This window comes from Enoplosus armatus, chromosome 5, assembly GCF_043641665.1.
Source record: "Enoplosus armatus isolate fEnoArm2 chromosome 5, fEnoArm2.hap1, whole genome shotgun sequence".
In the NCBI taxonomy this organism is placed as follows: Eukaryota; Metazoa; Chordata; class Actinopteri; order Centrarchiformes; family Enoplosidae; genus Enoplosus; species Enoplosus armatus.
The window spans coordinates 23,688,396-23,701,139 of NC_092184.1; the positions used below are offsets into that span (position 1 = coordinate 23,688,396).

Below are 12,744 nucleotides of genomic sequence, written 5' to 3' on the forward strand. Positions count from 1 at the left end.
ACATAATGCACACCTCAATGGTTTGTATTAGCTAACCTCGAGCTACTGACCTGCTGGGCTCCATGCAAAACCAGAGCTGAGAAGAGCTGCCTCTCTGTCAGCTATTTGTTTGATAAAAACACCTGAACAAATCTGCAGCTACGGGTTTATGTTCATGATGAAAATACTTAAAACACTTCCTACGAAATCTGTGATCTATTTCAGGAACAATCAACATCCAACGTTAGCTTCTGTCACCACCAGCATCTGTTCCGTTTTTACTTCCAGCTCAAATTTGACAACTGCAAATATAAATAACCTCCATCTGAAATGATGAGCAAAGATTGAAATATCACTCGATCACCTCGTCACCATATTTGTGCTGGAAGTATGATGACGATAAATCCTGATATGAGTGAATTTAATGTATTTTGTAAATCATCGAGCTGTCAGGTGATATAAAATCAAACATGGATCTGTGAGTAAACCTGTTACCACATTCAGCAACTCACCAGCATCTGCAAAGTTCAAGAGGAGTAGAAGGATGAGACAGCGGGCAGATGAGAAAAGCATCTTTACCACCAAATCAGGACACTTTAAGCTAAATGTAGTGAGTGCATGTCCAATCTGCAGGACTCAGGAGGACCCCCACCACTCAGCAGCTCCCTTTATAATCCCTGGAAGGGGCTGCAGTGATAAGCACCTGTGGAAAGTGTGATATGACCTGTGCATTATTACGATCTGCGTGTGTGTGTGTGTGTGTGTGTGTGTGTGTCATACATAAACTGCTCAGCAAAATAGAGCATCAGCTTGGTGATGTAATGAGATCGCTCTGCCTTGTAATGGCTTTTTCGGAGTGGTTTGAGTTACAGGAGCAGTTTCTGTCGTGCTTCAATGTGTAGAAGCAGTGAGAGAGACTGTCCTGCACACACACACACACACACACACACACACACACACGCACACGCACGAACTGATGGATTAAACAATGACTTTTTATTCAAATAACTTCTTAGATGATAAAAATATTTAATATTTTCAAGCAGAGGAAGAAGACAACACAACTTATGTAAAGACAAAGTTGGTTTCAATAAAGTGGATTATTTCTAAGTGTGAGAAACACTGTCATCACATTACATTGTCTATAGATGTGATCCTGAGACCTTGTGCGTTGTGCGTTTACTGCCAGTGTATTAATACTCTGTGAATAAATAAATGACAATTCACTTTCCATTGTGTGAACCTCCTGGACCCTCTCCCCTGCATACCACAGTGTGACTTTTAGTATGAAATTAAATCTCTGTGAGGACCCCTGGTGACCTCTGGGTTTAAGGCGCCTGCCATGAACTGCAGTGTCATACAACACCACACAAAAAGTACCACAAAAAAAAACCCTCAAAACTGCAGAATTTTGTACCAGAAAGAGTATCTTTGAAAGATAACCACTTGATTTGTCCAACTCAGACTGCTGAAGCCCAAGCCTCTAAAAAATGTGAAACCACCTGTGAAACCAGTTTACCATTTGTCTGCTGCAGCGTCCCTCCACCTAGTGAGTGGAAGAGAGAGAATACTGCATCACATTAGCACAGCTGATACTGTTACTCCTGAGTTCGGTATCATAAAGGTGATCCAGCAGCATGTTTTTCTTCTCAGTGCCGTAATGAGACACGTCGTAAAGCTGAAGAGAAAGCCGGAGGACTCCCGTGGATCTGAATGACCCTGCTGTGAAAGCAGACATCCTGAAAAAGGCGAGTCACCAAAATCCACCCTGAAACTCTTTTAACGGTTGAATTTCAGGGCCCGTGTTTTTGTTTGGCTGTGTTTCTCCCTGGTTTCCCTGTGGATAGCTAGATTATCCAACAAATTTTTCAAAATGGCTACCATTTGGAGTGGAGTCATTGGAGTCACCCTGGAGAGGAGGGAGCAGCCTGATGGGAAAGTCTTTCACAAAGAGGGAAAAAATGAAAAAGACTGCTTTCATTAATGCGAGCACATTAACGTTTGTTTGTTTAAATGTTCCATTTTTATCATTTTTATATTGTTTTCGGGTGTTTTATTTCCATTTTATTCTTGCAATTGCCTGATTTCATTTCATTGCAGTCCTGGTTTTACCACGTAAAGCACTTTGTAACTTTGTTTTGAAAAGTGCTGTGTAAATAAAGTTGATTATTATATATACGATATGCAAGAATTGGGATCATAGTGAATAACGAATGATTGTGTGAGCACATACTGTACTTCAAACTGCACATAAACTGATCTCTTTCAGCTCCTCCTGTGGGAACTGAAGCGAAACACTGACCTCTTGTGTCGTCCTGTGAACATTAGAAGTTTAGTCAGAGCATAAAAAACAACATGGCTGTCTTCACTTTGACCTGATTGTTCCGGTCAGCTTGCTCTTGTGGTTCCTCTGTTCCACCTCACTGCTCCGATTTGGACGGTCCAGACTTCAACCATAAAAATGGCATTTACTTCAGACTTCAAATCTGCCCACATGCAAACTCATGTGCGGAGTCATGCCTTTGCTCCATCCATCTTTCTATTCAGTCCATGTGTGAAACAAGGGAGAGAAGAGTTAGTTCAACTGTCAATAGACAGTAACTTTCTTGTTTCTCTCCCCTGCAAATCGTTTCATTAAGACAACCATTAAGAATATTCAGTCTAACAGGAATAAACATTCTCCAGTTTACTTAGAACGATTATCTTTACTATCACTTTAAATCTTCATGTGCAGCCTCTAATAAACTAACAATCTAACCCACATCCTGAGCTCTAAATAGAGATGGCTATCTGTGTGACAATTCTCTGTTTCTTCAGAATACCAGGTACATCTTATCAACTATAAAGACCTTTGAAGAATTCAGGGAAGTGAATCTGGTGACACCAACCAGACATGTGCGAAAGTTGTTCTTTGATGTGGGATCAGTTGATATAGAAGCAGTTTAGTTCAGAGATTTTATTTTTATTTTTCTAAACTTCCTGTTGAAACTATTAAAGAAACTGATTTCAGAGTTCCTGGTTTAGAACATGTTGTGCACACAGAAGAGAGAGGGGAGAATGTGAAAAGACTGAGAAGTGTTTACTGTGTGCTGTTTACAACAAGCTGGTGAACACAGTGGAGCTCGGTTCGTCTTAAAAAGTGATGCAATCTCACTGTTGTATTTACAGCTTGTTCCTGCTGCCGACAAGTTTTCCCAAAAAGTTATTGCAGGTTTAAAGCTGCTGCATCTGTTGATTTTTTTGGGTCATTTAAAGGCAGCAGAACAAGCTAAAATACACATTTGATGTGTTGCCTATTGACATGGAGCAGTGATTTGATCCATTATTAACATACCAATATTGTTAAGTGCAGCTGCAGTGCAAGTTGATTTAAATACACTGCGTAAGAGGTAATGGTGAAGTACTCAGTACCCAGAACCCCTGCATGGGATAATATCAATTTACAGTAAAAATCATTTCCCTGGTAAATGAATGTTTGCATACAATAAACCTGTTTTTTTTCCTACTAATAATTTGCACACAAACTACAGCTGTGTCACTCTCAAGTTGCTTAAAACTCACACTGTCACAATACAATAACGTGCATGAAAGCCTTAGTGTCTCAGCTTTATGTTAACACTTCATGTTATTGTAAAATTTGAGTCAAGCTACTAGAGTCACTTGAGTCACTTCCTGTTACATTTTCAGCATCTAACCTCACTTCACACAGATAAAGAGCAGAGGGAAGAACTAATGTTGTGTGTGTGTGTGTGTGTGCTCGACCACAATCTTCACACAGAAACATTTCTTTCCTCATCAGGCAGACATGAACAACACTGTGGAGAATAGCCTTGAGCCAAAGCTGGTTTATGCTCTGGTCTTTGGCTTTATCATGGCACTGGGTCTGCCTCTCAATGCTGTGTCACTGTGGATTCTGCTTAGACACCACAGCCTCAAGTCCCCCACTGCCATCTTCATGGTCAACCTGGCCATCTCAGACCTGCTGCTCGTCATCTCCTTGCCCATGAGGATCCACTTCTACGCCACAGGCACCTGGACACTGAGTGCTACAGCATGTATGTTGACCACAATGCTCTTCCGCAACAACATCCGCTCCAGCGCCATCTTCATCACCTTCATCAGCGTGGACCGGCTGCTGGCTGTGGTCTATCCTCTGCGGTCACGCCATATTCGAACCTCCTCCAACGCCTGGAAAGCTGCTGCGTTCGTTTGGCTGTTTGTGTTGATCTTGAACATCCCAGAGAGCGTAAACTTCATGAGATTTTTGAACAACAACACCGAATCTACCTGTTTTGAATTTCATCATCCTCTTGGAAATCCATTGATTTATTTTCAGCTTGTGCTAGTGCTCACCATGCTGGCAGTCAACGTTGTGTCCACCGCTCTGGTGTCTTGGACTCTACACAGACAGCTCAGTGACTCTGCGAGGGTCAACAACAAGGTGAATGTCATGCTGATTTTTGTCATGAGCTTGGTTATGTTCACTGTGTGTTTCTTGCCTCTGACGATTGGTTTTCTTATAACTGGGACACCTGCGGTTATGCCTTTAATATGTCTTACTACATTTAACTGCTGTCTGGACCCACTGTTGTATTACTTTTCTCTAGATGCGTTCTGGAAGAAAAAAGAGGATGCAGATACTGCAGGAGAACGGTAGACATACTATTTTCATGAGATGGCATCAGGTTTCCCTTGTGACACAATGATTTCCTGCTTTTTTGGCAAAATAGCTTAAGTTTTATCAAAAACACAAAAATTATCGTCTCTTTAACAAATTGTTTGTGGAGAAAAGCTAGACTTGTAATGCAAAGGGTTTTGTGCTTAATTTGTACTTATGGACTGTAACATCACAGCTTCATGTCCAGAAAGAGTCCAGGCAGTTTCATGATGTATGATGGGGTTTTTTTGCAAAATACACTTATTTGCTGAGGATTTGCCAGGAGAGGGTTAGCTCATTTAGCACAAAGACTGGAAACAGGGGGACACAGCTGGTCTGGCTCGGCTCGAAGGTAAAAAAATAAAAATAAAGCAAAGAAATAGTCTACATAAATGCCAAAAAAAGATATAACATGTTAATTGTTGAACTTTGCAGATATTGTTAGGCAGATGAACAGAGCCAGGCTACCTGCTTCCAGTCTTTATGCTATTCTATGCTAAGCTAAGCGTTTCCAGGTTGTACAGACATGAGGGTGGTATTGATCTCGTCATCTAACTCTCGGTACGAAAGCGTTTGTGTTTTTCCCAGAATGTTCCACCATGTTGTAGAGGTCTGAACGAATCTTGTGTCATGCCTCCTCCTTCAGGCATCAGAACTAAACTCTGAAGCCTGAAGCCTGAAACATTTGTGTGTTTGCATGTTTAACACCCAAGCTGGTTCTCTAGCAGTGGCGAAACAAAAGATATATTACTCTCATTTTAGCATCATCCTTTCCTTATCGTATCTTTTGATATTTCTATGTCACAACACTGTTTGACTCTCCGTTGTGTTCTGTATGTTATGAACAATTTGATGTGAGTCAGGCTTTTGTCTTCTTTGAGAGCGTCTCAGTCACGGAGCCAGCAGCTCTGGAGTCCTAAACCTCACCAGATGGAAGGCCATCGGTATAAGCCAACAGCAGACTGTGAGGATCTACATGACCTCATCTGTAGATTTGAAATGATCCAAAAGTAATCGCTGCAAATGCAATTAGCCATTTAGGATTGGCAGAGTAGCCTATAGCGGATATCATCTCTGACTGGCTTCATGTTGACCTGAAAGTGTACACCACCCTTTCCAAGGAGGCCACCGATGGAACATGATGCACATCCTTGTTATCTGTTTGAATATCCAACCACATAGATGTCAAGAGTGGAAATATTATCGGGGCATTCAGACTTGCTGTGGTGTAACAGAAGGGCGTGATGTAAGAGCTAGATAAGGATGATGACATTTGACATATGATGAAAACAAGCACAAATTAGCTACTTGATGCAACACTGTATGAAGCAGAAAACCATTTCACAGCACAACAACAATGAAACCTTCATCAGAACGAGCAAATAAATGAATAGCTGTGAAAGTTCTGCTTCATTTTTCATTCATGGTTAACTTCAAAATCTTTGATGTGGGGGGCCAAAAATGGACACACTGGAAAAGCTCCTTTGTGCTGAACACATGCATCAACCAGCTCCATTCATTGATGATGATGATGATGATGACCGTGAGATATGGACGTTTCAGTCGAGATTATTTTGTTATCTTATTTTGATCTGATGGATTGACACCTTTACTTGTGCAGGTGTTTCATTTTCATTGAGATTATTTTGTCACACGCACTTGTCGTGCTCCCAGGAGTGAAGCGTTTCAGCAGGAGCATCATGAATCGGTGTCCTCATTACTCTGGATGGTTCCATTCACCTCCAGTGTATTTGGGTGGAGACAGGATATCTCAAAGGTCAGTAAATCAACGCACATTCTCATATTCTCAATGTCAGGATTCGCCCTTTTATTGGAGGACAAACAGGAAATTAATAATTAACTTCAAACTAAAGGATTCGTACTCTATATAACAATTGATTCGTAGTTGTGTGGTTGAAAACTGTTTGCCCTTTAGCTTCCGTTCACCTGTCCTAAATCTACTAACGGGCAAACCACGCCCACAGAGTACGTCACACTATCAGGCATCAAATCACAACAATAACAACAAACAAAACAACAAAAACGTCAACACGGGACATTCCAACACACAATCAGCATAATTCACCTGGACATATTAAACCAAAGCCACCTGCATGGTTAGATACTACTGGAGGTCATTTTTATTTTTTGTTTTTGTAATTTGGGTAAAAAGACATTTAAGACAATTCTGGGTTATAAAACGTAGTTGACTATTTAATGGTTGAAAGACGTGAGTTGTTTTGAGTTAATGGCTTCAAACACAGACAAACAAATTTAAAATTGAGTGTCAAAAGTTAATTTTTGACCAAAGTAATATTAATTTGAGGGTCCACTTACAAACTTGTTCTGGAGCTTTCAACTGCATCTCTAGGTCTTCATCAGTGGATCGAGTTTTCTCTGTTGTCATGTCGACCGTGAAGGGGTCAAAGTCATCGACCGGGAGTTTCATACTCAGGTCCATTCATTGACGAAGACAGTGAGACATGGGTGAAAGCTCCAGAAAAAGCTCATAGTGGACCTTGAGTTAGGATTATTCCGTCAAATTTAAATAGTTGTTTAGTACTTTAATATGTTTTCTCAGCTTAATTCTGTCAAACATACTCCAAAAATCATCACAAACTTACATAATAAAAAAAACAAATAAACAATTGGATCATTTAAATATTTCTCAGTGATCAATATGCTCAAATTAACTAATTGAAAAGTGAGGAACAGACATCTGCTGATGTTGCAATGTCCAGTTGGTGGCGCTGCAGGTTCTCAACTTAAAACTACAACCATAAATATATTTATATTTATTATATAAATAACAATAATAAAATAATCGCAAAATAAAAAATAAGACTTGAAACTATATCGGCATGTTAAGATTACAAGGATTGTTAATGTATATTGCATTTAAAACATAATGGCTGCAGCATAATGATGGTTCATTTAGAACAAATAAATAACGCATCGACAGAGAACTAGTTATTTTCACTAATTTATTCACAGACAGATTTCATCAGCAGACAAAATATACAGGTCAAAGTTGGTTTTGTTTAACTAACATACCATTAAATATGCTCCATTTCAGTATTATTGACTTTAGTCCAGTCTCTGACTCTGGGCTAAGGCTTTAAACGTTGTTTTATAAAACATTCTAACAGAGCTGTTTTTCTCTTATAGATAACACATGCAAGGGAAAGACATTATTTGAAAATGATTCACAAAAGCATTGATGAAGAGAGCGCAAAAAAAAAAACATGACAATAAAAAGAGAAAAGTTGAAAAATGAGAGCATAAAAAATAACTGCACATCTTCAGCAGTTTCTATTAAGATGGAATATTATACAAAAAAGTGAATGCAGTCTAATGCCCAGTGCAACCTTCTCTAACTTCTACTGTGCGACAATGCATTTGAAGAAGGACATGAAAGAAAGCAGAAAGGAAGCAACAGGCAGGCAAGAGGTTAAAGATGCAACGCAAGCAACTAGTCATCAGCTGTTACATGTTTACATTACAGGGAACATGAGAACCAAGTAATGACTGAAATCTATGGATAACGTTTGCTCAGGAAAGCAAGGCTTCATGCTTTGCACAGATGACTGTTAGTAGAACTAAGAGACACAAACCTCCAGGGCAGGAGAAGAAACAAAAGTTCAGTCACCTTGACGACATACAGAGACAGTCATCTCCCCCAACGACAGTAACCATCATACAGATCCCCAGAGGACGAGGTGAGGTCTTGAAAGTAGAATTCATTATTGGCTAAAGGACTTTGCTACGAGGAAAAACCTGTGATAGAACCAACAGCTCAGTATTGCATCACATATCGGAAACAGAACGAAACAGAAAACAGGCGGGTAGTGAAATAAAAAAAATCTTTTACAAAAAGACATCAAACCAAAATCACAAGTAAAGTGCAGCTCAGACATGATCAGATCCACAGGAGGATGCTACAGTGGCTGGGGCAGGGACTGGAGATGTGCCTCTGGGTGGGATGACACGGATGACGGGTCGTTTTTACGCTTCATCGCAGATAACCGTCTCCACCACAAATGTGTTCTCAAAGTGACGGATGTGGTGGCAGTCCTTCGCCTCGCGCTTGTCGATGCCTGAGAGGGAAACCGGGTGAGACACGGGGGGGGCGGGGGGGGCTCAACTTTAAATCTCATCACAACAGTTTAAAACAATAAAGCTTGTTCTATACCTTAAACAAAAACACAGACTTCTATCAGGTGACTAAATGTTTTTGATCCCTCCATTAATCCCAACTTACGTCTGTGGGTGACGCGGCGGTTCAGGCGGTAAGTGTCCTTCCCATTGCACAGGCGGTAGATGAAGGGTCCCAGCTGACGCATGTTGTGCACTTTGCCCGTCACCACCATCTCCTCATGGATGATGTAGGTCTGAGGCAAGTATGTTCCCTTCTGCAAGAGACAGCAACAACAAGCTCACTGGGATATGTTTTCCAACAGAAACAAAAGGGCCGTCTGTCTAAACCCAGACTACATTGAGTGTCTGCACTCAATAACTCCACAATGCTGACCTTTGAAGGAATGGAGAGTCCAAAATGGAGGAAGCCATCATAATTTAATAGCACTTTTATTTAACCTCCTCTGAGTATGACAGCTACTGACAGCTAGCCCCTCTTCAGTGACTCTAAATTTAATGAAATTATGTACAAACCTGAGAACAAAACACCAAGAAAATAGAAAGAAGCTTAAAGAGCTCTTCAGGCTGACTAGTGATAGCATCTTCCAGGCTTGCTAGCTGCTAGCTAACTAGCTACTGTGGTTCTCCAACTAGCCCTGCAAGTAGTCACTACGTCACAAAGATGTCACGAAGATGCTTGGGTGGATTTCACTCTGCCACTTTCTGCCGTGACCAGGCCTCAACTCTTGAGACCAGATCTTAGTTTTCGTGGGGTATTTTGTTACATTTATTTGTACGTTAAAGTCATTTGGGAACATCGAAGGCTAAAAGTAAAGCCATTCCTTTCTAGGAATTCAAGAGAAAACGGTGCTTATGAAGACATCAAGTTGACTAAGATTGCAGTTGTGTCACCTTGACGTTGATAAGAAGCTCCCAAAGGTTGCGTGGAGGCATCACGATGGTGGTGTTGAGCTCAATAACGTAGCACTTGTCCAGAGCAATGTCATGGTAGGCAGTCAGTCCCTGGAAAATAAAGCAATTTATCAAAGACCAACTCTAAAGACCAGTGATTAGATTCCTTTTTTGTTCCACTTCTTGTTATCTGTTGGTAATTCTTTTGTGGTAAAATGTGAATAATTTTAGCCATGTTAACGGTCAGGCTCTAGAGATGAAGACGTCGGCTGGATGGTCCGTCCACCATTTTGGTTGAAACTTACCTGAATAAATATTGAATTGATTGCCATTTAGATTTTGTACAGATATTCATGGTCCCCAGAAGAGGAATCCAACTGACTTTGGTGATCTGCTGTCATCTAGCGCCATCATAAGGTCGAAATGAATTAGTGTTGGAGCCATAATGTACTTTTTCACTACAGTTTGCATTAGGCTCAAAGCACTGCTGTGCTTAAGTAGCCTCAAAGAGCCGTTAGCATGGCTGTAGACTGCTGCCTTTTTTATACTAAAATGTTCTATTCATATTCCTTGTCTTTCTGTAATTTGTTTGAAGTGTGCCATTTAAAAAACAGCACTGTTATGAGTTATGAGTATATGTCAAATGTGTGTGTGTTTGTCCTCACTCTGTGGAAGTCATGGATTATATCAGCGGGGTCGCTGCCTCCAAAGTGAGGCACGGGCACAGTGATCTTCTCATAGTTGTCGGCCAAGTAGATGCCGACATTTTCCTCCAGCTCCTGACGCCCACGCAGCGGGGCATACACCGAGTCTTCATAAAGCACTCTGCAGTGGAACATGTTGTCCTCTGGGATCTGCACACACATACACAAATCAGCATCTAGATCAACACACCAGCTGGAACGCACAAAATCAAGTCTGTAGTACAAACATCCTTCTTATAAACTAAGGACATCATTTAATTCATGGATATAGTATTTGATGCAAAGACCAACCTGAGACACATATAGCACACAGTACAGTATAATCAGGTCTTACATGAGGTATAAAGTAGTAGCGGTAGACATAAATGGAGGCAAGGACCAGACCGGCCATGAAGACAACCAGGCCAAATGTCAGGCAGCACAGGCCGTTGAGGGGAGACTTTTTGGGCCGCAGCGGCAGGACCAGCTCCTCCTCATCCTGGAAAAAACACACACAACACACATATTAATACCGCAACTGGGCACGGAAAAGCATTTCCAGGCAGCTTCAATCCAACTTTCAGCTTACTCATCTTCACCGTGACGAGCAGCTGAAAATCACCAGAATTAACTAACTGCTAAAATAGAAGCTCATATAAATGCCGATGCCGCATTTCAATCAGGAATTAGTAGCACCGAGTCTGGCCAGGGGAAGGGATGACGGCGCGCTTGGTGATGAAAACTTGACTGAGATGGTGAGTAATCTTCCCAGACGCCTCCAGTCTCGCAGCCCATCTGCCGGTGCCACGCGCCCAACCTGTCTTTGGCAGGGTGGCACTACACACAGATAGTAGCCATTCACTGTGCTGCTTCCATTTACACAGATAATGACTGACAGAGAAGTGGCTCAGTGCTCACTGCTTGTGGCAGGTAAAGTGATCTTCTGAAAAAGTGGCTCTGTAAAGAAACAACAATGGTTGCTATTCTTAGCTGGAGCCATGAAAAGAGAAAAATGACAGTGTGCAGCATGGGAAATGGCTGTTGTGAGAAACTTCAAAGAAAAAAAAGATGACAATCCTGTGTGAACATGTTCCCTCATTTTAAAAAGGGGGAGCTGACACAAAAAGCATGAAAGCTGTGCCTCGTCTGTCTGCAGAATACGCTGTATATTTATTGCACCTAATACAACATTCACTTCACTTCAGTATACTGTTCTTTCTGGAAGCATTTGGAAACAGAGGGTGCGTCAGGACAAGGCGACAACTGTGTATGTGTGAACACACACTTCTGTGAGAGTCAGTTTTCACTTTGTGTCCTCCCACCCCACTGAGAGAGACAGAGGCTCTTTCACACCAACCGAGAGCGTGACACACCATGAGGCCTGTCTGTCTCCTGTTCAATACATTTGGATGGAACAGATTTCAAAGTCACACAGCCTCTCCAGCACTGTACTTCTCCAATATTCACTTTATATGCATGCCTGATGTCCTATCTATATTCCATTATGGTTCATCATCTCCGGGGCTCAGTCATGTATCTTTGATAAGGGTTGAGGCGATGCTGGCATGCTGCTACGGCAAAGTTGAGGACTCCGCTGTTCTGCCTCCTTTTGAGCTGTGAAAAATAATCTTGCATGCGCTGCAAGCCACAGCAACCCATCTGCCATTTTGTCAGCCAAAGCTCATGCACTTCTTGCATTGTATCTTGCATTTTGTTAAAGCTGGGGAGTTGTTTCAATCTGCGCTGAAGAACAAAATCGTCAGAGGCCATGCCATTTACTTAAGCAAAACCCAATACATATAGCCTTTATATTAAATAGCGTTTTGCTTGCAATCCTCTACACAGTCCTCAACAAAGAGCATGTATTTGCACACTGTAATAACTTGCATCAAGCCTTCAATAAGCGTACTGGCGCAGAGGAAACCGTCACAGCAATGACATGTTTTGTGTCCAACCAAATGGCGATAGATGCTGTCAAAAACCCCCTGCTGTTGATGGCTGTGTAGGTGCAGGCTGCCCTGCAGACCCACCAGGCAGGGGAGTCTGGGCACAGCAGGCATCACGTTACATAAGTCTCATATTAAGACGACAACGAGCAGCGTTAGTAAGAGAATAATATAACACACGAGAGAAATAACAATAAGCGACGCGTTACTCACCATTTGATGGGGAATGAGTATTTCGCTCTTGTCGCCATCGTTCTCCTTCTCCACTTTCTGTCCCGCGACAGACTGGAAACTGATCTTCACCATGTCTCTGTGTCACTGCTGGTCTGTCTGACCGCCGCTGGTGCCTTCGCTCTCCGTCTGTGTGCAACGATAGCTGGCCACCTTTCTGAAACAGGTCCCCTCACCTTGTCGACGGACCGTCCTCTTC

The 12,744-nt window shown here is 41.8% G+C and overlaps 2 protein-coding genes across 6 annotated transcripts; one reads left to right on the forward strand and one right to left on the reverse strand.

The window, feature by feature from the left end:
• The first annotated feature begins 3,784 nt into the window (after positions 1-3,784).
• On the forward strand, positions 3,785-4,636 carry LOC139285858 (lysophosphatidic acid receptor 4-like). Its single transcript, XM_070906529.1, has one exon. It carries the CDS (start codon positions 3,785-3,787, stop codon positions 4,634-4,636), a length of 852 nt encoding a protein of 283 aa, XP_070762630.1.
• A 3,800-nt stretch (positions 4,637-8,436) lies between these two features.
• LOC139285137 (integral membrane protein 2C-like) lies at positions 8,437-12,744 on the reverse strand. Of its 5 annotated transcripts, none has more exons than XM_070905618.1 (6): positions 12,528-12,744; positions 10,725-10,855; positions 10,351-10,543; positions 9,686-9,796; positions 8,898-9,048; positions 8,437-8,733 (listed from the first exon to the last, which is right to left on the reverse strand). In XM_070905618.1, the coding sequence occupies exons 1-6, from the start codon at positions 12,618-12,620 to the stop codon at positions 8,642-8,644; spliced, it is 771 nt and encodes a 256-aa protein (XP_070761719.1). In that variant the 5' UTR covers positions 12,621-12,744; the 3' UTR covers positions 8,437-8,641. The 5 variants fall into 5 exon arrangements, with proteins under 5 accessions (XP_070761719.1, XP_070761717.1, XP_070761718.1 ...); XM_070905616.1 differs by having other exon boundaries at positions 10,351-10,539; positions 10,724-10,858; XM_070905617.1 differs by having other exon boundaries at positions 10,725-10,861.